This window comes from Acanthisitta chloris, unplaced genomic scaffold (assembly GCF_000695815.1).
Source record: "Acanthisitta chloris isolate BGI_N310 unplaced genomic scaffold, ASM69581v1 scaffold4334, whole genome shotgun sequence".
In the NCBI taxonomy this organism is placed as follows: domain Eukaryota; kingdom Metazoa; phylum Chordata; class Aves; order Passeriformes; family Acanthisittidae; genus Acanthisitta; species Acanthisitta chloris.
Window position 1 is genome coordinate 83,057 of NW_008670833.1, and position 27,946 is coordinate 111,002.

General features: G+C 38.3%; 1 protein-coding gene across 1 annotated transcript in view; it reads right to left on the reverse strand.

The window, feature by feature from the left end:
- Positions 1–17,350: 17,350 nt before the first annotated feature.
- The window catches only part of MPDZ (multiple PDZ domain protein), an 84,311-nt gene continuing 73,715 nt past the window's right edge, over positions 17,351–27,946 (reverse strand). The window contains exons 36-45 of the mRNA XM_009073821.1: positions 27,787–27,946; positions 27,378–27,525; positions 23,921–24,007; positions 22,757–22,853; positions 22,046–22,089; positions 20,844–20,966; positions 19,894–19,998; positions 19,665–19,777; positions 18,473–18,596; positions 17,351–17,645 (exon numbers count right to left, since the gene is read on the reverse strand). The exon at positions 27,787–27,946 is cut by the window's right edge and continues 32 nt beyond it. Of these exons, the coding sequence (XP_009072069.1) occupies positions 17,499–17,645; positions 18,473–18,596; positions 19,665–19,777; positions 19,894–19,998; positions 20,844–20,966; positions 22,046–22,089; positions 22,757–22,853; positions 23,921–24,007; positions 27,378–27,525; positions 27,787–27,946 (1,148 nt within the window). The 3' untranslated portion in view covers positions 17,351–17,498. The remainder of the gene's footprint in view (positions 17,646–18,472; positions 18,597–19,664; positions 19,778–19,893; positions 19,999–20,843; positions 20,967–22,045; positions 22,090–22,756; positions 22,854–23,920; positions 24,008–27,377; positions 27,526–27,786) is intronic.

Here is a 27,946-nt window from a genome sequence, read left to right on the forward strand (position 1 = left end):
AAATAACCTCCTTCTGGATGAGCCTAGTTGGGCCCCCTTAGCTATATGAAAAGACCCTTTAGGCAAGAGAAACATAAATTAAAAATATGAAACAGATTTTTCTCAGATGAAACATACACCCAAGAAGATTCAGGTCTTCTTGCCACCCTGATAAGACAATTAAACATTTTTTGCTGATAAGGAAAATATCAGTGAACTGGGGGAGAATAGTCACTGCCTGGAGCTCCCCAGGGCAGTTCATTTGCTGCTGATCTGCCCTTTGTCACCAGCTCCATCCACAGGTCCTACACTGGTGACTTAGTGACAGGTAGTTCTCAGATTAACCTCTTTTACTTTCTTTCTTTATACTTTACAGTTCTAATGTAGATCTTTTCCTTCTTGGATCTTCACACACCTGATGGTCCTGTTCCAACCACCCACCCCTGTTCCTAATCTTATCATCCTTATCTCTCTGCAGACTTTCTTTCTGCTCACTTTCACACCCTCTTATCACTCACACTTCTCTGAGACAGAGTTGTGCAACTTGGTGGGATCCAAGCTGGATCTTTATTTACTGGAGTATCCAGTCTCAAGGGCAACGGTTAACTGTGACCCAGGGCTCCTTGTCCAGAGCACCTCTCACCAGGATGCAGCACACTTTTCTTATGATGATCAGTGGATGCATACCCAGATGTTTGCTTTCAGAAGTCCTATCCACAATTTTCTTCACTAGCTCAGGTGAAGTTAAAGACTTGGGCACAACAGAAGAATCCCTTGGTAAGAGAACACGAATTGACAGAAATCAAGCTGGACTGCAAAGTGTTCTTACTGAGAGAGAGGATGATCCTAAAGCTTGAATTCAGGTTTAGGAACAGCAAAATGAATACCTCAGATAAAATGGCAAAAGTTTTTTGCACAATACAATGTTAGTATTAACTTCACCTGGTAATGAAGACTGTATTGAAAATTCAGGTGAGATGTTTTAGTGTTCAAATCTGTAGGAATAATGCACAGTCAAAATGATGACAGGTAGGAGTGGCTATAATTTCTACTGACTCATCTTACCTTCTCAACTTCCTCATTCTTGATTTATTTTTTAACGCCTACACTATCCCTTTTCATGCATTTTGTGTTCTTGTCTATAACAAGACTCACAAGAAACTTAAATAAGACAAGAGGAGAGAAGAAAACTAATCACCTGCTACAGTCAAGATTTAAGACCAATGAACACAAGCAGTGTAAACCTAAATGTGTAAAGGGAGTTCAGTGACACTGAAGTGATTCCATGAATTGGAGAGCAATTTCCATGTTCTCATGATTTTATTTAGGCATCTTATGACCCTTGATATTACCGTGAAACTTGACTCTAAAATTTGGTCTCTTCCTAAATGGATGTATATCAGGAAAGCAGCTGGTGCATAAATCACAACCTAAACCCAATGTGATGTGCCCACCATTCATCATGATCCCAGGTGTAAATTCCTGGGTTTTGGCTAGTGGTCACTAGGCTGTTTTAGTACCAATAAGGAAGACTTGCATAAACATAGGTTCAAATCCTGCACACCAAAATCACCATAACAAGTGCACATGCAGATTGCATGTGAAGTCAGAGGTATGGTTTTCTTCCTCTGCCAGCACTGCTGCTCTGAGTTGTAGTTAGAAAAGATGAATGCATTCACAAGGCAGCATTCAGGATGATTTCTGCATTTAGAAAATGAGTAGGAAGCATCAATAGTTCCCTTTCCACATGTTAAATGGAAGGAAGGCACAGCAAACTGTTCTTGGACAAAGCAAACTCAGAAAATTAATTTTATTGGGCTGAATTTACTCTTCCACCTCACATAAAGCACCTTAAATGAGACTCAACCGTTCTGTTTAAGTAACTCACTTCCACCTGTAGCTCTTTATCACTGATTTGCCACAAGCAAGTGTATTTTTCCATGATTCAGAGGAAGGCAATTTCTTTATTTGGGCTCAAGGTAGAAATTTACAAAGCACTAAAACCTTCAGTTAAGTAAAGGAGAACAGACTCAGAACAAAAAGTTGCAGTCCATTTTGGAGAGTGAGAGACAGAGAAAACCCTTTTTGACCTTCATTTCAAAAGCACAGTGCAGTAACTAAGCATTAAATAACAGCTCAATAGGTTTTCATCAATGCAGAGAAATAATTACCTGGCAACAGTTACATACACTCCAACAAATAAGGTCAAATATCAAGATATTTTTATACATGGTCTGTAAGATTGCCTCCTTCATGAAATAACTTCTTGGGTAGAAAAACCTCATCATCTTTACAGGGCTAGACATGACCTATTATTTTAGCACCAATTAATTTCCTTTCATGTGGAGAGTAATAGGGAAATTCATTATACAATCCCATTGGTTATTTTACTTCTCTGCAACAGGCATATGCATGAATCCATCCTGGCCAACCAAACTACATCTTTCTTTATTTCAGGAGCCAAATTAAAAGAGTTACTTTTTGTTCTTTACGTAAAACAAAATTTTATGGGCCTATCCCAATCTGTTCCACTGACTTGGCTTTTCTCTTTTTCCTGGAATGTGTGATTACTACCCTTGTAACAGAAGAGATACCAGGGCACAGTTATTCAAACCCACTGATTAAGACCCAGTTAGCAGTCAAAGATCTGGATGTAAATAAAGTGCTGAACACAATGTCCTTGCATTAGGAACCATGAATTCCAATTATTAACCCATCACAGATATTGTATTAAATAGATCATTACTGTTCTGAGCAATCATAATCAGGTCACCATCACCTGCAACTGTAAATGCACCTTATCTGAGGATTGCTCTTGCTGAGATTCTATCATTTCTGACACCGAGCAACAGATTTCCCAGATGAAACACTGCCGTCCTTAAAAGCAGCCAGAGTATTGCAATCAGGTTCAATGTGGTCAGTGTTTATTATTCTCCTAAGCCTGGGACTGACCATTCAAGTGTGTGCAGAGTAACAGGTGCTGTTGCAAACACAGGAACCGAGGGACCTAGAACAAGGGGTATTTTTCAGTCTTTCAGAGGGCCCTTGATAGGGTTGGGGCATCTCTGCAGGCTGCATAGATAATCCCAGTTTAAGCCTAGGGATGTGAGTCAACAGAAAGAAATGTTTGGCCAATATATTTTGGATGATGTCCTGGCAGTCATCTCTTATCATCTCCCTCCCAGCCATCTGGTCCTGGCAAACTGGAGCTGGGTGTTAGGTGGCAGTTTGATCACACAAGTAAAGGGTAACATATGAAAAACTCCTAAATAAATAGAAAGCTTGAGTTCCCCACACCACTCAAGTTTGTGTGTTTACTTGAAGCATAAGGCTACAGGATTCAAGCTAAAGGAGAGCTACAATGGAATTTTTAGCCTACAACTGAGATCCATTTTCTATGCCAGCTACATCAAAAGCAAATCCCATCTTAGTTTGTCAGCAGTTGACCCAAAGTATTTGAGGACCCCAGATATGACCAACAGTTTTTAAACCATGCTTCAGGTTTCCTCGAATATTTTAACATTTCTCTTGTGATGATATTTTCAAGACAAATACAACTCCTCTGGTGAAATCTCTATCAGATCCAGTATATTGTTACAAAATTCTGTATTGTTCCACTTGAACACTTTCATTGAATCACATTGGCTCTGGCATCACAGCTTTTCCAGTCCTCCTTAATATTAATTTACTGTTAAGGAGGGAAAATTGCATTCCCTTCTTCCACTGAATATCTTACAATAGCTTACATAGTTTAGATCCACTAAACAACTTATATAGCTTCATAATTCTCTCTTTTAAATTAAGTGCTGCAATTAGTGAGCAACATAAGCAGTCTCACATTCTACAAGGTGCCAGCTCAAAGAATGTTTCAGTACTTTGTCTAGAGCAGGATGTCATATTCTTTGTCATTAAGGCAATCATGAGCTGGCACCTCCTTTGGTAAGTGCTCCAGAGGTGCTGTCAGTAAACAGCCCTTTTCCTCACTATGCTGGAAAGTAACATCTTCCTGGATGAAGGGATGAAAGGATGAATGTTATCCTGAGGGAAACATTCAAGATTTTGGACCCTGGAAGGACTGAGATTCATAGCCTATCTGGAGTGAAGGCTAAGGTGATGGCCAAGACCTAAGAAAGCAATTCAGCTAACTAATGTAGGTGGTTAATTAACCTGAGAACTGTTTAAATGCAGTTCACCTGTGGGTATTAGATTTTTCCTTGATTTTGTACAGAGACATCTGGTAATCCTGGTGGATGTTCAGACAATAAATATTTAGAATCCAGAATTCTTCTGCATTAAGAAAGTGCTACTTTGAACAAAACCTTGACTTCAAAAGGTTCTGAATATATATATATATATATATATATACACACATGTATATACATAGCCAAGAAATCTCTCAGAGAAACACTACACTGTAATAGTTTCTACTGCTAAAAGAGTTTTGGCATTTCTTTGGCCACTTTGATTCAACTATTTTATCACACGTATTCTTTAGTGGTCACTGCTATGTGGAAAGGATCTGTTTCTGTCAACATCTTCCTGCACATCAGCCACAACAAACAGCAAGTTCTCCCTTGTCATGATAAGTGTTTTGTAGCTCCAGTGTTTGAGGGGCCAACAGGAGTATGGCTTTAGGGCTAAGATCATCTTTAACCCAGCTCAGCTTTCTATTTAACTCTACTTACATGCTACTGGCTGTTTCCAGAACACCATCAATACTGTGTGGAGCTCTTCCAAGTCTGAAGCCTCTGCTCTCAGCTCCTCTCTGAAGGAGCTGTCCTGCAAGGTGACAACCCCATGACACAGTGCATGATTCTTCTCCTCTCTCCTGGTGTGCCTGATCCAGTCCCATGCAGTCCTGCAGCATGCTGGCATTTGAGCTGCATGTGCTCTGCTGTACCACGCCATGCAGAGCACCACAGGATGGAATCTCTGCTGGCACCAGAAAACAACACTGCTGAGATGGCAATCGTGAACACTCTTATAGGCTAGACTAGTCCTATTTCTCCAATCTGAGCTGCAATTCCTTTTGAACAGAAGCAAGTGGCTCACACATTTTCCCTGGCAAGCAGAGGCACATTTAATTCCCTAAATCTGGTACATTTCATTCCCTAAAGCAAAAAGTACATATAATATAGATTATAGGGTTTCAATTACCATTATAATTTTTTACTTGTCTGTATGTAAAGTGTTTGTATGCAGTAAACAATAATCACGTAATAAGACAGAACAAAGAATAGCTTTTATAGTGTGCAAATATGTACCCACGGCAATGAAAAGGAATTTATACCTATAATGGGTCAAATTGTGCAGCTGGATCCATATCATTTTGGCTGAAAAATATACATTTAGATGAAAAATAGGCACTTGCTTTAGCCTTTTGAAGGCCAGGGAGCTCTGATGCCATCACCAGTCCAATCATCTGTTAAAGCATTTGGACCACTCATCAATTATTTTTTCATAGCAGTAGTTTCAGGGTATGTTTAAAGTACAACTGCTGGAAACTTTCATTAAGCAGATGATAAGGAGTGTGTTACTTTTATTTAGTCTGACTATAAGGAAAATTTATGCTTTACAATTCTGATTCAGATCTGCCCTGCTTGACTAGATGACTAACGCAAAGACAGCTGCTTATTATAGTTACCTTAACTCCAGTTAAATGTTTTGTCTGCTACAGTAGTAATTATAGGTCTTTGGAAAAAGCAATGAGGGAAACAATAATTATACAGATGGAAAGGAAGATGTTCCAGCTGAAATTCAGATTTATTTTCCCACTTCACCTAAGTTCGGAGCATATCTATAAAGCATACAATACATATACTACTTCTCTCTAGAACTGTAGTTAGCTTTAAATGCTGTCATCTTTCAGACTGTCTACCACTTGCTCACAGCTCACCTCACTTCTCATCTGAACACCACAGTATAACCTGAAGGCAGTGGTTTTGGTGCAACTGCACTTTGCAAAAAAAAACCTCCTTTTGTTTTATTTTGGTGGTGTTCTTGCTTGATTTTAACTGGGCTTTAGGAGTCAAACTGCACCAGGCAATCTCTGGTACACCTCTAAGGTGTGGAAGAGAGTCTGCTCTTTAATGAAACCAGGAGATTGCTTAGCAGATGTACTCAGTGATCCTTAAGTGGTAGAGCACCATTTTCCCAAACTACTTGTTATCAGCAGAAACATCTAGGAAGAAATTTTCTTGACCTCTCTTGAGCTGTGCCTTACTCAGACGTGCTGTAAGCACTAGATGAGTGACTAGAGCACCAGAAAGGCAATGCCAAGCTTTCCTGCACCTGTCCTGATACAGGGTAGCATAGTGTGAATGGCTTCTAAAGTTTTAAGTCAGATACCTTTGCTTATGCTCACTGCCTGGGTTGTCAGCAAGCACACATAGCAGCACTTAATGTGTTTTACCATCTGTCTTGCACACATTTTCACCCTGCTTTTTTGGGAACCACACAGGTTCTTGACATGGATTCTCTCTTTTCCGGCTTCCATATCCCTCTGCCAAGCACAGTTTCTTAATTAAATAATGCTTGGCAGTGCACACAATCAAACAATTACCCACACAAATTTGGTGCAAGCAAGTGTAAGACCACATCAACAGTGGAGTGGAAGTTGGGTGTAATCATTAAAACGTGTAAATTGTGGGCCTAACAATTGTTTTTGGTCAGTAAACCATAAGATTTTATTGTGTGGTTGGCTTTTCTGGGCCAAGGCTTGAGTCTAACTCAAGTTTTAATAAAAGGCATAGCTTTTGTTTCAAAATAAAGGATCATCTCCATATTTTTGACCCTTACCCCCTGCTCTGACCCTTTCTCACCGATGAGGGCTGAATTGCCCACCACTTTGAGACTTCACTGCATGGAGAATACAGCCTCAATGACAGCCTTAGCTGCCTTTGGAGACCAAACACAATTAACAAGGAGGTTATGTGTCTTCTCAAAGACTGAGCAACAAATAGGTAAAGGAAACTAAGTTTGGCCCCCTCCAGCTCTCAAGGTTGTTTTGTATTCAGTTGCTTCAGATGTTTGCATGTGTAGAATTCTCACCTGACCTTACTACTTCACTTAGCAGCTGGCCATTGCAGTCCTCTTGACTAAATTTTTAGCTACAGCAGTGTTCCTGGGATTTTCATTAAGAGTTAATTCCCATGCAAAACTAAAACCAGGAAAAATTTCCCCATGGTGATTTAAGAAACAGTCCTGCATGTAAATGAAGTCATACCCAATGCTAATGAAAGCATATTTGAAACCAAAGGGGTAACCAAATGCCTCGGGCCATTTTATCATCTGAGTTACACAGGAATAAATATGAAAGGTCTCTGATGTAGATTAATAGGCATCATGGGTATGTAAATGATGTCTTAATTTGGCACACTATAACTTACCTGCTCTTAGATCTTAAAATATCCTAAAGTGAGACTTTATAGCACAAGAAAAACTGTGCTTAATTCCCTACAAAAGCTCCATGTCATTTTAAAATAAAGTTAACTAGAAAAGAAGCCTTAAAAATACATTAAAATACCTGTTAAAGAGCAGAGGTTATTGGAAAAATCTTGCTTCAGGTTTCACTGCAGAGAAGAAATACAATCAGAAAAAATATTTTAAAAAGAACTAAAGCATCAGTTTGTCTTTACATTTTTCCTACTCTTCACTAATGCAATCCTACAGCTCTCAGGTGTGGTTTTTCTCCCCAAAACAAGAACTCTCCCTGCAAAAGAGTCATTGAGTTACGGAACTCTTAGTCTGCAGGGCACCATCTTCCCACTCCACAAAAAAAACCCCAAAACACCACAATAGCAAGAATGCTGCAGAAAGGTTTCTGTGATCATACCACAACCAACCAAAAAGTTGCTTATACATACATGCACAGACAAACTCACAGAGTTTTTAGCCTTTTCACTTTCCGGCTGTAAGTTAATGGGTGTGAGAACAATGTCAATATGTGCCACATTAAGAACAATCTTTTATGTAACCCAGATTAAAATTTAACTGGCCTGTTTCACTATTCAGTATGTGCAGCCTTCTCAACGGGATCTGATAAAGATCAGTTTTGCTGGAGCTTGTTTTCATAGCACTTACAAAAACAGCTTCCCTGCCACTGGCACTTGGAGCAAAACAAGCTGCACAATCTGCTCCATTTGAGAATGAAGCATCGTCGCAGTCTGGACATGCTTAGTATGGTTTCATACGTGCAATAAATAATAAGGCAAAAAAGGGGCAGGAAAGATTTGTGGTACAGTGTCAGTTGCTAATTTTGCTTAAGATGCATAATAGCACTAGCTCACCTCACAGTCTTGTAGGTAACTGCTTCACTGGCCTGCCAACCACAAATAGCTGTCAGCTAGTGAAGGATGCCTGAAGCAGCTGGAAATGTGATTGACAAACCTTACTCAGCTCTATGTTCACATAATGGACTCTTATCACCAAGAAAGTTCAGCCCTCCAAGCTGCAGTTGAGGGACTGGGGTGGGAGGGAACAGGAGAGCTGCAAAATCTTCATTTAAATTGTGGAGAAACAGATGATCAACCTTCAGTTCCATTAAATCTCTTATCTTGTTTAAACATATGCCTCTCACATACTGATGGAAAAAGGTGAATATATAGAAGGCTGGTAGGTAATGATATTCTGGGTGTACTGTAAGTGTAAGCAAGCCTCAAAGACAGCCCATGCATCTCCTGATAACAGGCTGTCATTTCTGCAAGAAACAGTTCACTGGCTGAAAGGGTTCACACATGCATCAGCCCAGTCCACTGGGAATTTCTGTGTGCTTCTATCAACAGCAGCCAAGACCAAGGTCTTTGAAGTGCCTGTACCTGAGATGAAGCATGCCAATAGCAAATAAGCCACAGTACAGTTGCGTATTTTGATATTAGTCTGTTTAATGTACTTTAGAAGCAAGTCACAAGCGCAAGATGCCCTGAGCTGATTATCAGTCTGTCCTTCAAGACACGCATTGAGGAAACATTACTCTAGGAATTCAAGATCTTCCAATTTCAAAGATTAGATCCTTGCCAAAAACTCTTCAGATATGTTATCAAAGTAGGAAGTGGCTTTTGGGGATAAAAACCCTGTTAATAAATAAAAGAATAATTTCTGATCACCTACACATTACTTTGAAACTAAACTGAGGAATGCAGTTTTCAGTTTACCCAGTCTCTTACCTTGCATAGCACTATGCATACCTGTGTATATTTTTCAGGACTGCCACCAAGAACTGTTTATGGATGTGCAAAACAAAAGTACTTATGTGCATTAAACATATGGTTTGCACAAGGACTGCAAAACTTACGAAGATGCACTCCAAGTGCAGGCAAAAATCCATGCCTTTATCTTAAAACCTTTATGCCTTTCCTAACCCCACAGAAAAGGCTTCATCCAGGACTTCTTGAAAGCTTATCAGTAAGCAAGTAGAATCTCACAGCAGAGATTAAAAATATCAAGTCTCAGCATCTCACGGAGGTAAAGATTTCTTCATAACCTTAAATTATTTGTGAAAAGCTAAAAATTACAAAAGCTTTTGCAAGAGATAAAGCTACAGAAAGAGACAGGCACAGATGACTTTTTACTCTATCTGCAAATGAGTTCTGTTGAGTATATGCATTTTTGAGGCATATTTTTAGAAGGCATATGTATATTTTTAGAGACATATTTTTATTTTAAAGCATGAATTTTGTGATGGCCAGTATTAAACATTTTGGACTTAATGTACATTTTGTTGAAGCTTGTGGCCCTCATTAAGTTCAAAATCACTAAAAAGAGGGTTGGAATAGACTAACTGTTCAAGCTACTTCTATGGGGTCTCTTTTTTTGGTTTTTTGTTTTTTCTTCTTGGAAATACATCAGTGTAGACATTTTAAATACACCAGAAGTTAAAATAACTTTCTCCTGATTGAATAATTTCCATTAGAGTGCTGATCAGAGCTGAACAGCAATGACAGGCTCCAGTGGTTGTTAGTTTTGGACAGCATGGCTACGTTTAAATCTCTGCAACCCATGCTGTTTGAGATTTACCTTGATTCTCTAGTGCTATCTAGTGGCTATTACTGAAAATGACTAATGTGTAGAAATGCAGCTGCACAGAAATCACTTTCTGTGGACCAATCTAGGTCTTTCTTCCATAAGTAGTCTGATTTCAAGGTGTGCTGGGTACTAGAGACAAATATCTTCCTCCACAAAGCTTCAGCGCATGAACCTCCCAGGCTAAGTGCCCAAGCTGAAAGCAGCAGATGACTGCATGAAACTTTATTGTTTTGCTTTGTTGTTTGGTGTTGGCTTTTTTGTAACACTCACACAGAGGCCTATTTGTGCCTGTATGGGGTGCATCAGGCAAACTGCTGCCAGCCAGTCGAGGGAGGTAACTGTCCCATTCTACTCTGCACTGGTGTTGTCTCACCTCAAATACTGTGTGCAGTTTTGGGCAACACAATATAAAAAAGATATTAAGCTATTAGACAACATTCAAAGAAGGGCAACAAAGATGTTGAAGGGCCTTGAGGGGAAGCAAAGGAGCAGCAGCTGAGGTCACTTTAGCCTGGAGGAGAGTAAGAGGAGACCTCATTTCTATATACAACTCCCTCACAGAAGGAAGCGGAGGGGCAGGCACTGATCTCTCTGGCAACCAGGAACAGGACACAAGGGGATAGCCTTGGGTTGTCAAGGGAGGTTTAGGTTAGATATTCAAAACAGGTTCTTCACCCAGAGGATGACTGGGCACTGGAACAGGCTCCCCAGGGAAGCTGTCACAGCACCAAGTGTGACAGAGTTCCAGAGGCATTTCGATAATGCTCTCAGGCACATCGTGTGATTCTTGGGGATGTCCCGTGTAGGGCCAGGAGTTGAACTTTGGTGATCTTTGTGGGTGCCTTCCAACTCTGAATATTCTGTGATTCTGTCAATGGGTGAGCACTTCCCCTCTTCTGTTACCTGTTATTTTAATTTATCCCTCTCTTGTTAATTCAATTCACTTTTGAGTTGGAAGTTCATACTAGGGCAGTTCCAGCCACATTTCAATACAGAGAAAAGCACAGATGCAGCCAGGTGTTAGTAAATACCTTTGTTTCCTTGCTGCTGGCTGCCCAAGACTTTTGCTTGGTTCATCTCCTTAACATTGAGGAGGAAACCAGTCCAATTCAATGTTGCCACTTTTGGGCTTGATCAAGGAAATTTACTAGCTCGCCCAACAGATTCAAGGTTTAAGCTCAAGCATGTGTTAATAATACATACACCTAGATGAGTCTGAACTATAAACTAAGTAAAATTCAGTATGGTTCCTACATATGAAAGGAACAATCCTATGAATGTGAGATCTTTCACACAGGCCTAAACAAAGAGCTTCCAGCAGTGAGGAAGTCTGGTGTTCATACTACATGAGGTACTCTTAACCCCACAAACACGGCATCAGTATCCCAGACTCAAACAACTTTGAAAAGGACTTCATTGTCTTCAAAGCACAAATGGGAATGTGCTCCATTCTTAAACATACCAGGCTAATAGAAAAGACTAGCGTTCACATTATAAGAATGTTCATTGGGAATCACAATAATCACAGGCTAATGGAGAAGAAACAGATAATGCCTCTGGCTGCAGTTTTTCCTGACATTAAAATAGATCAAATATTTACTCTCTATTTAAAATTCCTTTGAGACCTATGGATAAAAAAAGAGGATTAGAATGCCTATTTTAATTTCTTCCATTAAAATTTCTTCCATTAAAAGAAAATACCTGGAAGGAAATATCTGCAGCCTTACCCAGTACTATTCCCAAATCTACACATATGCACAGACATACACAGCCTTTGACACCCTCTCCTCACACATAATAACCCTTGTTCCATGCCCAATGCACACACACCAATCAAAAGAGATGGGAGCAGGAGAAATGCACACAAGAATAGTTTGGCTGCTGGCAAATTAAATAGCTTTGATGAGACTCTGACTTCTTAGCGTGGAAAGGACACTATATGACAGCAAACAGCAAACTGTTAAGAATTATTTATACTAAATAAATGTTAATATTCCATAAATCTGCACTCAAAGATGAAAGTCCAGTTAGACCTTTTTCTTCCAGCTCTAGCAACTGCAATAGAAAAAAGGACTTTTTCCAGTGCTAAAGAGACTATATACGCAGAATTCTCATGGTCAGCTGCAATTTGAAACAAACAAAAGCTACCTTCCTAGAGAGATAAGGCATAGATCAAAAAGAAAGTGTACTTAGTCATAATAGGAAATTCAGCATAGACTGGAAGGTTCCCACCTTGTCTCGAGCAATTTACTTTCCTAGTCAGGTTCATCCTTATTGAAAAGGCTTTGTTAGACACACAATTTAACACAAAGGCAATCACTGCTGTCATTCAGTGTTGTGAAAGAGGCTGTAAAAGCTTCAAGAGACTGTCCAGAAATATTTTTGTGATGTAATGAACAAACATACCTGGATAGAACAATCTCTGAGACTATATAAACAATAAATGTGAGTGGATTACTTCTCCTTACGTATATGTTCAATCTTTAAAAAAACTCCACAATCAACCAACCACCCAAGTTCTGTTTATGCATCAGTCCCCTCAAGAAGTGATTTTCGAGCCCACTACAACCAGAGGTGGGTTCCTAACCACCACACCTATCAGAGAGAAAGTCTATCAGGAACAGCATCTGAGCTTTTGTCTGTCTGGGACCTCAACCCCAGATTTACTCATAACGACAGAAACCTACAGTGACTCTTTCAAAACGCTGCTGGACCTTATTTTCCATTAAAGCATGACTTGCAAGAGAAATAGAGAGGCCTAGGCCTTCTCTTTACACTAACTTTTCTAGTACATGGTAATTCAAGCAGTGAACCATCTAGATGCATGCAAAAAGAAGCTGCACATGCAGCTGGTATTGTCTAGTGTTTAAGATCACCATTAAATAACACTGATTTACTGCACTAAATGTGTCACTTGTCCTACTTAAATCCCCTGCTACCAAACATGAAGTCTGCAGCTCAGACATTAGGTTAGGAGTTGCTCAGATTCCCCAAGAGATTTCTAACAGTAAGAATGATGTTTTCCTTCACTACCTGTATTTGTGTATATTCAACAAAACCAAGAAAAAAATACGTATCAGAAACAATGACTGGGGTTTTTTTCATCCCAAGAATAACAATAATAATAATATCTTACTAGCCCTCTCAGGCACTTTACACTTGGGAAAAAATATAAAATCTGGGAAAAAGAGTCAGTGTGGGCTTACTAAAAAAACTATGACAAAAATATGAACACCATCACTTTTAACCTTCTTCTGGTCTTGGTGACAGTAGCAAAGGTTAATGCTTTTCCCATATGACAATTTGATTATCACCTGTCCTCAGTGGTTTCTGTCACAAACAGGAATTCCAGATTGTATCTATGTGTCTATATATAAACTTGTCTGCAATACTTGACTTTCTACTCCCAACAGACATATTCATATTTAACACCAAGTAATGAATAAATTTTTTGAAGCCAAAACAAATTATGTTTTTGACAGTTTCTGACAAATATTCTCCCACAACAGAAGACAACTCTTCTCCTACTAACAACCCAAGATGCTACTCCCATTGCTTTCTGTAAAATCCCTAATAATGTGAAACCCTGAAGTGTTGGACATGGTGGCTTTCGCAGCCCCGTGACGAGAAGCCACTTGGAAGTTATTGCCTGCAAGAACCTTTAATATGCCTCAGCTTAAGTGCTTGTGTGGTGTGCTCAACAAGATATTCCTTTACCTCTAACTGGTGAGCAGTAGTGGAAAGCCGATAATGCATCCTGAAAATATATCCTCTGTTCTCAGTCCTCTGAGTCCTGGTATCATGCACCTTTCTGTGGCTATGGACAGTGAGAAGCATAAACAAAACACTATGAAAACACACCAAACTGACACTCTCTTGTTGACCAGGGCTGAGAGTCTCAAAAATGTAACCCACATCCCACCGAAATACTCAAGAACATTCATGCCAGTTCTTCTATGATCTTCACCTTGGTCAGTCAAAGTGTACTCTTAATTAAATTCACTTTAAAAGGTATAATCTTAACTAATAAACTGCCAACGACTGAAATATCAGAAAACATTAAAAAGTACTAACAAAGTCAAAACCTCACATCTTAAGACAAAAACCTTTCACTTGTCTGTCTATGGATATACTGGACATCTAACTACAAGAACTTAAAAATAAGTGTGTCTTTTTCTATGTGATTCAAACACTTCCTGATGTAATAAAAAAAAGTTATGTATTTAAACTATCTATCTGAAGATCAAAAGCAATGGACTGACCAGAAAATACTTTGATAAGAAAGATTAAGTGAAAACCTCTTTAGACCACTTTCTAAAAACAACTTGCTGCTGCAACTTAACAAACAACCTTGAGTTAGAAATTAAGATTTCAGTTTGGACAATTCTGTTATCTTCAACTCAGATATAAACCACTTTCACGATTAGTAGCTTATCAGAAATGACTCTCCTTTCTGCTGAAATAAGAGAAGCAACAGCTATGTTTTTCCTACCTATTTCAAACAATCATTTTCACTGGGAATAGAAAGTTCAGTAATATATCGGAAGACTTTACTACAGGAAAATGTACATACTACATAGCAAAAAGTTAGGAACCTCAATCTACTTAGACACCATCTTCCATTACCAAGTATAATCTTCTCAAGTGTTGCAAATGGAGCTGTCTAACCTGTCAGTGTTATCATTTTCATGAATATTGGTGGCACAAGCTAATGCATTACCCTGCAACAGTGGCTATGAACTAAAATGCGCTATAATCAAGATCTAGACATCTGTTGAGGAAGATGCATTATCTCCAATTCAGAAAAAAAAATTCACACTGCAGGTGTTGAATATGCTAAGGACAACACTGTTCACAGTTTTAATAACCATTTGTAAAGAAAGTGAAAATTTAAATCTATTCTTAGCAGTTTCAAGCAGTGCCTAAGACAGAAGTGCTCCCTACACATGAATATTTCAGATGTTTAAAAGAGTTTGTTTTTAAAAAGCAAAAAAATGTGTGTGTGTGTGAATTTTTCACCAGCTTCCTTCCAGTATCACTCCAATTTTGACATAAGGCTTTCTTTGCAAAACACTACTGAAAGTACTAAATTATTCCAGATTATTCCAGTCTGTCAGTAAAACAAAACACTTTTTAGATACTTAACAACAAAGATAATTTTTTTCTCTGTCTAGGTCTACAGAATATACAGCTTCTTTATTTTTATTTTAAAAAGAGATGGGACAGAGTGAAGGGAAGTGGATCATCAATGGCTACTAAATTCTCTCTACAAGCTGCTAATTACCAATACCACTGCTTCCATAAAGCTGACTCAGACAAAATCTTAAAAAAAAAAGAATTTGAAAAATCAATTTATAGCAGATGCTTTAAGGTTCACATAAAGAGTAATGCCTTTTTTTTAAAATTATTGTTTTGAATTATCTTTTGCAACAGAAAGAACAATGCAAGCATGCCATTGTAAAGCAACCAGGAACACACCTGCAACTTTATTTCTTCATCATGACAGTTTGGAATTGATTCATTTGAAACCTCCATTTCGACACAACAACAGTAACAAAATAGCTGTACACTACTTCTGTTACAAATATAGATACTATTTAAAGTGACTTTACAATACTCTAATGTAGGCATTTCTCACACTATGCCAAGGAATAAGTATAAAAGAGCAATTCTATAACAGCAGCATCCAGTAACGATCTGGTTTCTTCCATCTTAGCCTACCACAGTGTAACTTTCAGAATAGTCAAAAAGACAAAGATGGTGGGGTTTTTGTTAATTCACTTGCACATAGCTATCAATTTGTTAATACTATTTGACAGACACTCCTAATACTGCTTTTGTGACCCACTAAAACAAATGCTAGACTTTTGTACCCTCCCCTAATAATGGCTGATTGCCTGCATTTTCAGTTCAGATTTCTCTTCAATGACAACTGACATGGTGGCCTTCTTACTACAATTTTTTTTTGCTAATTAACACAAAGGATCTTGCTTCTAATTAGCACACCAGCATATGTTTAGTGGCATAGTAGATAGCTAGGTATGTTTAACCCACAAAAGACTCGGCAAAATTTTTCTGCAGAAAAACAAATCATGGGCAAAGTGTGCTTTGTCTGCCAGATTCCTAACCGCCAGGCAGGCAAAGGCAGGCAGGCTACAATCAGCTAAGAGTTTCAGTGAGTATGGTTTTTAGATAAAGCTTTAGTTAGAGGAGGAAGTGATACATCTACTGACCACACTGCTGAACAAATAACAGCTCCATAGTTGCATTGTATTTACTAGACAATGTCTTGTATTTGTGCCTATAAAATTAATATCCCCCAAAAAAAAGTTGAGGCCTCAAATCTGGTCTTCTGCTTATTACTGATGCAGAAAGGCCTTCACTGCTGTCTTATTATTCATCTCCACTGGGAGGAATTTTCAGGCCATTACCCATCCTCAACCCATAACTCATGGTTTTATGCCTCCTCAGTTCAAAGAGGACTCTGCCCTTGCTGCTCCTGACAATGGCAGCAACACTGTAACATCAAGTTCTTCTACACTGGCCTAACCAATATCCAGACACCCGTTAGCAGCTAAGTAAACCTGCTCTGAGTGGTTTGTTCATGGCTCTGATTCAAGCAGCTTGCAGACATGTCTGCACTGAGCCTGCAGTTAAGTCTTTCATGTTGGAAGAGGACAACCTTCACTTATAGACTTGTCACACAGGGAAGGTTGTTTTCACACTTTATATATATAGACTAGGAAATACTAATATTATAAAAATCTAGTTCTTCTAATACTGCAGTTGCTGGGCACTCTCATTCACCAGGATTTGTTTCCACTAGCAATATATTTTTCAGCCCTGAGCACAAGTCCTCTCCTTGCAAAACAAACACATACCCCTGACACAAAATAAACCCAAACAAAAACCAACCAAAACCAAAACCAAACAAAACCCCAAAAATCAACCAACCAACCAACAACCCCAAAATCAACCAATCAAAACAAAAACAAAGCAACCAAACCAACCAACCAGACTATACGTCTATTCCCAAATCTCTATCCCCTTATATCCCTACTTTATTAATACTTTCTTTCTTCAATAACCTTATTCCTGTTTTCTACCTACTGCTGCCCATGCAACCCCCTTCCTGACTTGGTGAATTTGTCATTTTTCCAACATTATTCAGATATCCAAAGTCTCCTAGCAAAACATTTCATTTTTGTTATGTGGTTATCAATCCAAATATTCTTTTTTCCCTTCTGGTGAGTTACTAATAGGAAAAATATCCATGCCTTTCCAGAGCTGGCATAACACCATCTCAGTGGTTTGACAGTAAGAGAAGTACTTCTATCATATACAAAAATATGGTTAAATGTTATTTTTCTTCAGTGTTGTAATGAAGTCCTGTGAAGCTGGAAGAGCAAGAAGACTAAACAAACATTTCCACTCTCTTTACTATGTGGAATGTAAATAATCTAGCCATATTGAGCCTAACCCTTTTGACAACCAGTTCATGACAATACAGTCAAAGTGACTGTTCCTTTTGTCCTTTTCAGAATAGTAACTGCTTCCTCATGTGTCACCCCTTCTAAACTCTGCCCATTTACAGCAATGATTTGATCTCCTCTCTTCAGGCGTCCATCTTCTGCTGCTGCACCCTGAAATGATACAAAATGTAACTGCAGACTCATGCATTTGTTTCTTCCCGACACACAGTCCTCATGGTCTGAACAAGATTGGTACAGTGTACCAAACTCCTTATAACATTTTTGATTTTCAATGATTCAAATATAGTCAGCTGTAGTACAGACTGCTAAGGCTGCAGTATGCCCTGCCCTGAGTATCACAACATCTAGAAATTGATTCTTCAGGACTGTTACATTCCCTTAACCCTGTTTGTCCAGGTACTATAATATTTAAACCCTACTACCATAGAAGTATAATTTTCAAGCCCTGAAGTTTTCAGCAACCTGTGTAAGAAATTCAGTCACTAAAACCAAGCTCTATACTTTGATTTACGATAAGAATTTTTTTTTTTAAATTCCAGTTTCCTCTAACTCAGGGCTGTTTCCTAGGCCAGTCCAAACTATCAAATCCAGGTCAGTACCTGAACTTCTCCAAAAGTCCAGTCTGAGTTCAATGACTTTATCTTGGTTCTATTTTTCAGACAGTTCCCTCTACTACCTCAGGAAAACACACTAAACATGAGGCAAAGGAGCTGGTTTTCTATGTATGTGCACAATTCCATTTTTGAGAGTTGGAGGAGACTCTGCCATATGTAGCACCACATGCATTTTGAAATTCTCAGTCTTTCGAAAACTACAGCCTTTAAATGCTGCAAACACATTTTGATCAGTACCTGCACTAAGGAAGAAAAGCTGTGAGAAACTAACAAAATTTTGGCTTCAAACTCAGACAAGGATTTAGCAGGGTAACTGCTGTGACCTAACTAATAAATGGATTAACCGAACCAATCTACACTTACCTTTGCAAACACCGTCTTCACATAAATGGGCAAATCCCCATGGGGACTGCCATAGCCGCCCACGATACTAAAGCCAAGGCCATCTGGTCCTCTATCCAGAGTAATGGTCTTGTACTGAGGAGGTCTAAGAATAGGGAAAAGAGTCTGAACTTGTCTGAACTTCGGGTTTAACATCAGCAATATTAAAAAAAAACCATTTTTCCTTTTAAGCTAAGCAGTAAATTTCCCTTTGCACTATAACTACAAATACCTTTGTTATAATGAACTGGCTATTTTAGTTTGTGTAAAACACTGTCACTGGCTAATGCCCATCTTATTACACAAAACTAGCTATTTCAAACAGCTCTTCTACACAGCTCAGAACATAGTTATGGCTGCTATGTGCCACCAACAGTGCTTACTAGTGAAGTAGAGATGCAATACCTCCTATTTCCATAACATGCGCTTGAAAAATCCTATTACACCTCCTAAAAAACCATCTAAAATTAGCCCCACTAGTTTATGCTACAAGGTTTAATTGCTTGTCCCCTCCTCTAATAGATGAATGTGTATTTCTATGTGTCTGTTTGTACAGATGGGTATATTTCCCCACATATACTTCTGACTGTTAAGAAATCCTGGTATTCAATCTTTCAAAGTAGATAATGCGAGGCTGAAGAATGCCATTCTCTCTTCCCCTGTTGCTAAAAGAAAAATGCCTCAGATTTATGAGTTCGAGGCAAAACTTGGTTACATAGTGTACCTTGCAGAAGGTACCAGTTACCAGAAGCAGCATACCTTGTATACTGGAAAATTCTGATACTCCTGATAGCCCAGTGCTAGAAAGCACATTATGGAAACATTGGTACCAGTGTGGAAAGGGTCTACCTATCTAAGTCTGGAAAAAAACATTTTGGGTATTATCAATTAATCCCAGCTACCAAATATCAGTGAAACAATGGAGGCTGTAGAAGAAATCGAATCACTTCAGAACTCTACACAGGATCAAAAACTCCTTGCAAATCCACAGCAAATCATATCATGAAAAATGCAGAAGAGGACCTATGGCCTATAGGTCCCATGCATGCTAAATGTGTAAATCATGATTTTGCCAAACAATTCATCCATTATTTACTAGCATTTGTATGTTTTCTAGGTCGAGTTCCATTTAAAATAACAAGCTACAGAGGTTATATATTCTATAGTTACTGACCCTAAATCATCCTGAAAAATGTTGGTTGAAGTTAGTCCTGCAAATGAAAGACTGGATGTAGATGGATCCTGATGCTGACCAGTTATGACACTCACTTCTCCTCCAGCTACAACCTAGGAACAGAGTTCATAACCAGTAAAATAAGTATGCTGACACAAATATAATTCATTGTAGCAGCTGGCAAAACAGCATTCAGAAAATAGTCAAAATGTCACTGAAGATTTTTTACCTGCAACTCAATAGTGCCTGAAGCACTTCTTAAGATATTAACAGCTTGGGAATGAGTCATGCCCTCAGTAGATGTTCCACAGATGCTAACAATCCTGTCCCCAACCTGCAGAAGAAAATGTAGAAAATCTAAATAAGTTTAGTTACATAGAATTATTTGTCTCTTTCTTTCAACAATAGCAGAACTGTGTATTTGCATTTAGCCAGATTTTTCCAGTGATAGAGGGCAGAAAGAAAGAAATCAGCAACTGTAAATTCACAGTACATTTCCTCTTGAAGGCAAAGAATATTTTAACTACATAATCACCCAGTACAAGGGTAGGTAATTCAACATCAGAATTAGCAGATTACACCAGTTTGGTGTATTCACTGTAAAAACTTTCAGAATTGATCCTAATACTCTAGAAATATCCAATATGCAAAAGACAGAGATGCATTTTGCATGTCAGCTGAAGACAGACTGAAGTAGCAAATGATCATCAGAAATTCTATGTCTGAATTAATCTTGGAATAACACTGTCCATTTAGACCTTCTACTTTAACTCAGAACCTAAAAAGTACCATCTCTATCCTAAGACAGATATGCATAGGAAACATGAGAGGGGAAACACACTGCATACAGGAACAACCACCACACTCAGCAGTGGCATTCACTTATAGAATTCAGCTTTCTGAATCACTCTCTCTGCCTTTAATTAATTCACAAGCTGACTACCTCTATGGTCCAAGATTACTTTAGCACTTGCTTTCCTAAATTAGTACATTTCAGCAATTACATTTCACCATGATACCAATCTGAGTTACTGTTTCATCAATCCAAACAGCAAGAATTCTTGACAGAACCAGAAGCACTTATGACTGTATCAATGAACTGCTAATTTATTGCCTGCCCAGAGTAATTACTGTGCATTACCCATGCATTCTTTACAACCTTCTTAACAATTAACTTACTCTTAGTTTCTGAGTTTGAGCTGCAACTCCATTCGGGTGCATCATTGCAATAAATATAGGAACATCTCCAAGAGGGCTTCCTACACCTCCAGCAATGCTCACTCCGAGGGAATCTGCAGGGCTCTGTTAGAGTAATGAAAAAAGATTAGAATTTTCTGGAAAGAAAAACACATACAGAGAACTGTAGTATTACCTCAAAAAATCACTAAATCCACTGTATTTTATAAAAAAAGAGAATTCCTATGTCTCAAGCCATTTTTTAAGCTAATACACTTTGCATCATTTCAAGAAAGCAGAGACCATAATGTATTCTCTCCAGTGGCAGGTGAAAATATGCTGACTTAGCTGCATGTTTTATCTTAACCAAACTAGATACTTAAAGAATTCAGCATCAGACCCTTAATGTCAGCATAGAAAGTCTGGGCAAGAAAAACTGAAGGGATGGGATTGCTGCCCTTAATGTTGTCTACATCAATCTCCTATTCTGAACCTCCCAAAGACTACACTTAATCTCTGTGCTCCCCCTAGTGCTCTTGTGTTGAAGGACAAGACCAGCTGTTCACTACCACGCCACACCCGAATACCTCACTGCAAAAACAGCTATTCTAAACTGGTATTTGCAGATTCCACTGTAAAAAGAGAAGGCTAAATACAATCCATGTAATCAAGTGAACTAGGTGCCAAGCAATGTCAAATAAATATAAATATTCTGGACAATAAGAAGCAGTCTGTGACTCAGCTCTCATGCATGAGGAAGGCAACTGAATTTGAAAACCTGGCAGCTGTAATGTAACAGCCTACTCGTTAAAAGCATGTGTGAAGAAAAATATCAACAATGGAAAAATGGTCTTCCAGCTTTGGTACCGTTGCCCTGACTTCTTTAAAACAGAGTCTGGATTTAACTCAGACTGGTAACAATAGAACTAGGTCCCATTATCTCTTTCTAATCATTCCCTCTTTTGCTTTCAACACAGCTCACAAAATGTGATAGCACAAGTCACACTGATCTTACATAAAAATACAAGCAAATGAGATCATACAGTCCTGACCTGAAAAGACAGACTACTTAATTAGCTATTGCCATATCAATTCCTCTCTCAAAGTGATGAACAGGCCTAAACTTCTTCCTATCTTTAAAGATACCTATTGACAGCATCTACAAAACCTGTTCCTGATATATACCACTTCATGCTATAACTTACCTTTTTTATTTCAACTGTTCTTAGTCCCTGTATTTCAGAGGCTGCTGTGAAATGAATTAAAATAAATTTAAAATAAGTTAAATCAGCATTTCTAGAAAGTTTTCCATTAAAGCTATCCAAACCGTTATGATGATTTCAACTTACTCCTCGTTTGCTATTAATATACATTTTAGCTGATCTTGAAAGTGGCTGTCATTACATTAATTTGACTGAAATACTTCTAGAATAGGTGAAAGATTCAATAATTTTCTCAATTTAAATATCTTTTGAAATAAGACTGCTAAGCATGCTCAAATAGAATAGGAAAAACCCTATTACTTGCTAACAACACTTTGGTCAGAAGCAACTTAGTTCTAAATTTAAGCATTAGACAGCTATTCCACATGTATTCTCATCTTACTATACAGGATTTGGATTTCTATGAATGAGATAGCTTGACTGAAGATGTATTTAGATAAAACAGAAAATCATGGCTCAATCAATTAAGATTCTCTACATCTAAACTGCTGATATAACAAAGCTGCTAGTTTCTTTCATAAAAAGCTATTCCAAGATACATAGGATGTACTGTGCAGCAACCACCCCTGCAGTGTTTTCATGACTATGGAATTACTTTAAGGCCTAAATCACATAATTACAACATTTTAGAGAACAGGAGACAGCTCAGCTACCAGTATAAAAATACTAAAAGCACCAGAAAAGAAGCCTTACTGGTATTCTTCTTTAGACCACTTTCAAAGACCTCATGTGCACTGGACCCAGAAACAGGGAAAGTGAATGATGAGAGACTGCCACTTCCTTCACTGACCTAAACACAGTGTTAGACTGGGATTAGAGCAGCTTCAGTCACACAATTAATAAACGTAAAACTGTAACTCACTGTATTCACTGTATTTTTTGCTGTATTTTATTTTTCTGTGCCAAGCTAAAGTTGCCACAGTGAACCTCCACGTATTTCTTGGCCATCATCAGACCAACAGAGACTGCATGTCTATAACCCCGTGTAGCACTCTGAAGTGCTGCTTTGGAAGGCCCAACTAGGCCCTCATATTTGCACCTTCTATCACTTCATAGAGATTTTCTAATGCAAGTTATCCATGACTATCACAGCAGGGACAGAATACAGATATTTATGCATCCTCATGCTTATTCTTGAATGTTTACCTACTGCATCAGCTAAAAGATCAGGCTTCAACTGCACAATTTCCAGAAAGCTTTTAACCATATCCCCAGGGCAAGTAAAGGAACAACATAATTCCTGGTGATACTAGTCCACTGCCTGTTACAAACTCTTCAAAACATTCAACACTGTGAGCTTTATCTCAGAACATGAACAGGCAAAGTCTGTATGTTTTCATCTTGTTTGGCATTAGCCATTTTAAAGAGAGCCTTGATGATCTGCATACCCAGTTTACAACCAGAGAAAGTTCTAGGGTAGTTAGTGAGCTCTCAGAAGTTAAGCTTCTGCTGGACAGGACCACGATGTGAGCTGCTACCATATGAAACATGCTTTCAAATGCAGAAACTGATGTTTCTGAAACCATTTGTGAAGAACTTTGAAAGTAACAAAGAGGTTTAAAATCAACTCATAACTTCTGGTATTGGTTTAAGTCTGAGTTCTCTCTGCTTTCCAGGCTGGAATTTGGACTAAAGCCATTTCTGGATTATGTTTTTGGCCGGATCCTGTTTATAACAGCCACATATGCTAAAGTGAACATATAAAATGGCTACAAAAAAAGCTGCAAAATTGATAAAAACTATTTTTCTCTCTCTTGGATCAGGTATGTGGAAAAATGTTGTTGTCATAAAACCAATTCTTTTATTTGCTTTCATTATTTAACCATTATTTCTTCTAAACTAGCCAGTTTAACCTACCTGGCTGCTCTGGGATGTTCTCCTCTCAGAATGGAATGGTCCAGCTTTTATTCTTCCAACCTCCAGTCTTACTGTACCTAATGAACACTGAAGAACCAATCACTTATAACACATCTCTTCTGTCTACAACATTAAAGCCTATGACAATATTTAAGTAACTTATTAATTAGACAGTGGAAGAAGGAAAACGTATGGACACAGGAGAGAATAATGGGCTAACAACCCCAAAATAAGCACTTTGCAGACAGAATTCATGGCAGGACCAGAGACACACAAACTAAGTATCCCATGCTATTCAATCCTGAGCAGGGTATTTTGAGGATTAACTGGTATTACAACACAGACATGAAAATCATGTAAGATTCATTCTTGCACTTAACAGGGAGCAGTTCTGGCTTTTCAATTGCTATGTCAGCATATATTTTCAAGATGGCATTTTTCAAGGAACAGTGAAATTGACTATTCTCACTACAAACACTTAAACCAGTAACACCTCAAAGTCTTAACCATTATTTCTCTTGATATGACTGTGAACATGGCAGAAACTAGGAGTCACTTGTCTTTCTCATACTTTTGTAATTATCTGTTACTTTGGATGGACACCAACTTAACTAAAGAGTTACAGGCAGGAAGTTTTCTAAACATCTATCTGTAGTTTAAGTGAACTTTCTGTATCTGACTTCTAGCAAGAAGCTGGGTTATATGACTGACTGCACATTAGACAGTCCTATTAAGTATTTACATGTCTGCATAAAATGCCTGTCTCAGAAGAAAATTCACCCTGCAATTAAATGTTTAGAAACCAAGATATCAGGTTGATTTTGAAAAGAGACAGCTAAGTTATTATCACAAACAAAATTTAGAATACTGGACTTCCACTGTAATACAAGTAGTGCCAAAAGAAGACATTTATCTGCAACATATTCAAATACAGAAATGTCAAAGTTCTGCTGCTATTTTGCTTTTCCTTCTTTCTTCCAGTGGGAAGCTGTTAGTGTGAACTTCTGTACTCAGAGAACTTATATTACATAAGTTTGTCTTTATTTATCATGTTTTAACACTATTACCCTAAGAGAGGTTCACGTATTTGTCAGAAAAAAATCACAGTAATACACCAACAGATCAAAACCAAATGGACATCTATTCAAACAGGGTTTCCATACCTCATATCCTGATGCCACCCTCTTAGGGATGACACTAAAACAGATTTATTACTAAATTGTTTTTTATTTTATAAATAATGTTGACTTCTCTACGTCCTGGAAAAACTTGATCAAAGCTCAGGCAAAACCATTCTTTCCTGCTTGTATGAACTGACTGGTATTAAACTATATGGACAACTCTTATTCAAAAAGAAAAACTGAGGAAGTAATCTATGTACCTAAAATTACCAGATCACCACATAAAATGCAAGCCCACAAATAAGATTTTAAAATAACAATGTGTGAAAGTGAGAAGTAATACTTTCCAACTGAACTTGTGAATAAATAATTCCAATCTACTTTTATTGCAGCTTTCTCTCTATTCCTGAAGTCTCCCATTTGATAAATCTGTATGCCTAGTGAGAGGAAAAACTGATAGTATTTTTACATGTTTTATGGATACTTAAAAGACACACTGGAAGAGCAGGCAGAATTCTATGACTGATGACACATTCTAGTGGTCTCATGCTACCTAAAATAAACTGGGATTTTCCAAAGAGTACAAACAATTTTCTAGCAAAATACATTTTAGGCAATTCAAGACAATTTGCTCCTGGATCTTACTCTCATGAGTGAAAACAGAATGGATACCTGAACTGAAAATGGTGACCGCCTACATGTGAGCAATCATGCTTTATGCCATTTATACTGTCCGAACAAAATAATTGTTAGCTGTTTAAGGTATTTTAAAAGATCAAATTTCTCAGGGCCAGGACAATTAATTACAAGTACTACTAAGCAGGACGAAGTATTGAAAACACGAATATATGAATGGTAAGTGGGAACTAAGCATCTTCAATAAGATACTCTAAAATGCTGGTCAAAATGAAAGAAACTTGGCATTTTAATTTAGAGGACAAGTAAAGGTACAGCATATGAAGAAGCAGCACTTTGTTCTTGAATTAAAAATATGTTAGGTAAGAATGGAAAAGCACTATTACTGCAGAAAGTATACTAAGGAGTTCACTGTCACAACACAGGCCTAGTTCTGGCATTCCAACTTAGGGGAATATGCCAAAAATACAGAAAAAATGCTCCTACCTCTCCCTTTCTAAACACTGCTTGGCCTCAGGACCTCTCCTCCACAATAAAACCAAAAACTCTAGGAACTGATCAAGATCTGGAAAAATATACCTTTGAATGTCAGTGCTAAAAAGTGTGATCATGTGCCTACGTATCCAGGAGTCAGATATGAGCAGTGGCTGTTAAATTTTTTCCAGTGGAAGTCTTCCACTGGAAAATGGAATCAATGGAATCCTTACCATGCAGCATGAATGTCCCAAAACTCTGGACTGCAAACAGCTGGCTGACCAGCTGGACTTCCTGCCAGACCACAGGAAATGTTGTATATCTGACTTCATTCTGATTTGCAAATAGGGGAGGACATCAGACCCACAAAACTTATTGAGAACAGAAATTCTGATTCCAAGAGCTGCAGATAGGAGTTTACTTCAGTAAACTGTGAGAAAGCAATTTCTTATACTAAGTGTCTTGGTCACTGGAAAATACATTGTAGCATTTAATGGATGTAAGGTGGCACTAGACAGACATAGAAAAAGAAAAGGTTAACATTATCAACTATCACAGAAGTATAGAACCACAGAATCATAGAACAGTTTGGGTCAGATGGACCATCTAGTTCCAATCTTCCTGCAATGGGCAGGGACATCTTCCACTAGACCAGGTTGCTCAGAGCCCCATCCAACTTGGATGAGGCATCCACAGCTTCTCTGGGCAACCTGTTCCAGTGCCTCCCCACTCTCACAGCAAATAATGTCTTCCTCATATCTAATCTAAACCTACTCTCTTCCAGGTTAAAACCATTCCCCATTGTCCTATCACTGCAGGGCCTTGTAAATGAACTATGAAAGTCATCACTTTTGGCAAAAAATACACTGATTAAATCTCCACCATTTAAAGTCAGCTCTACATATATTTCTAAAAATGTGAGACAGTTATCAGTTTGTTGGAGAAAATACAGTGTTAAGTTTTAGGTTGTTGGAGGTAATGATCTTCTATTGCTCTATAAACGTTCTATAAACTCATGCATTCTGCACCACCACTACTCCCATTTTCATCAGGCAAAGCATGGAAATCTGAATGCTCTAGATTTCAGGAAGCTTAAATTTGTACCCATGGCTCATTCTCAATGACATCTCAGTAGTGATCTGAACACAGTCTGAATAAAACTAAAGCTTTCAGAAAAATCTGGACCTCAATCCTTCACTCTCGTCCATCTTCTCTTTTTCCAATACCTTTAGCAAAGCTGCAACAGCCTCTTGGTTAGCATTTCGGACATCTTCTCCATTCACGGTCAGTATCTGGTCTCCTTGCATCAATCTCCCATCTGTATCTGCTATTCCTCCTTTGACGATGTCTGACACAAATACACCTGTATCATTTCTGAAAATACACACATGGATTTGGTATTTCAGTATTTTTTGAGGGTAATTTTTATAGCTTGCTATTGAGAACACAGTAAACATTGTCTTGTTTTTCTGTTGCGCTACACTGGGCTACATCCTCTAGGAAAGACCAATTAGCTTAGGCACAAAAATGATATATACAGCCTTCAAGCCCACAGAATTTGTGGATCACAGACCACAAAAGAACATAAGTATGACCAGCAAGCCCCAGACATTAACTCTCCAGGTACATTCATACCTTTTCCCAACAATACTCAGCCCAAGGCCTTTGCCAGGCTTCTTTTGGAGCTCAATATTGAGCACATCATACATGTCTTCCTCCTTGTACTGGGCCTCATCTCTGTACACAGTCAGACGAACTTTTTGGGGAGTCTGCCGGAGGACATTTATGGCTTCAT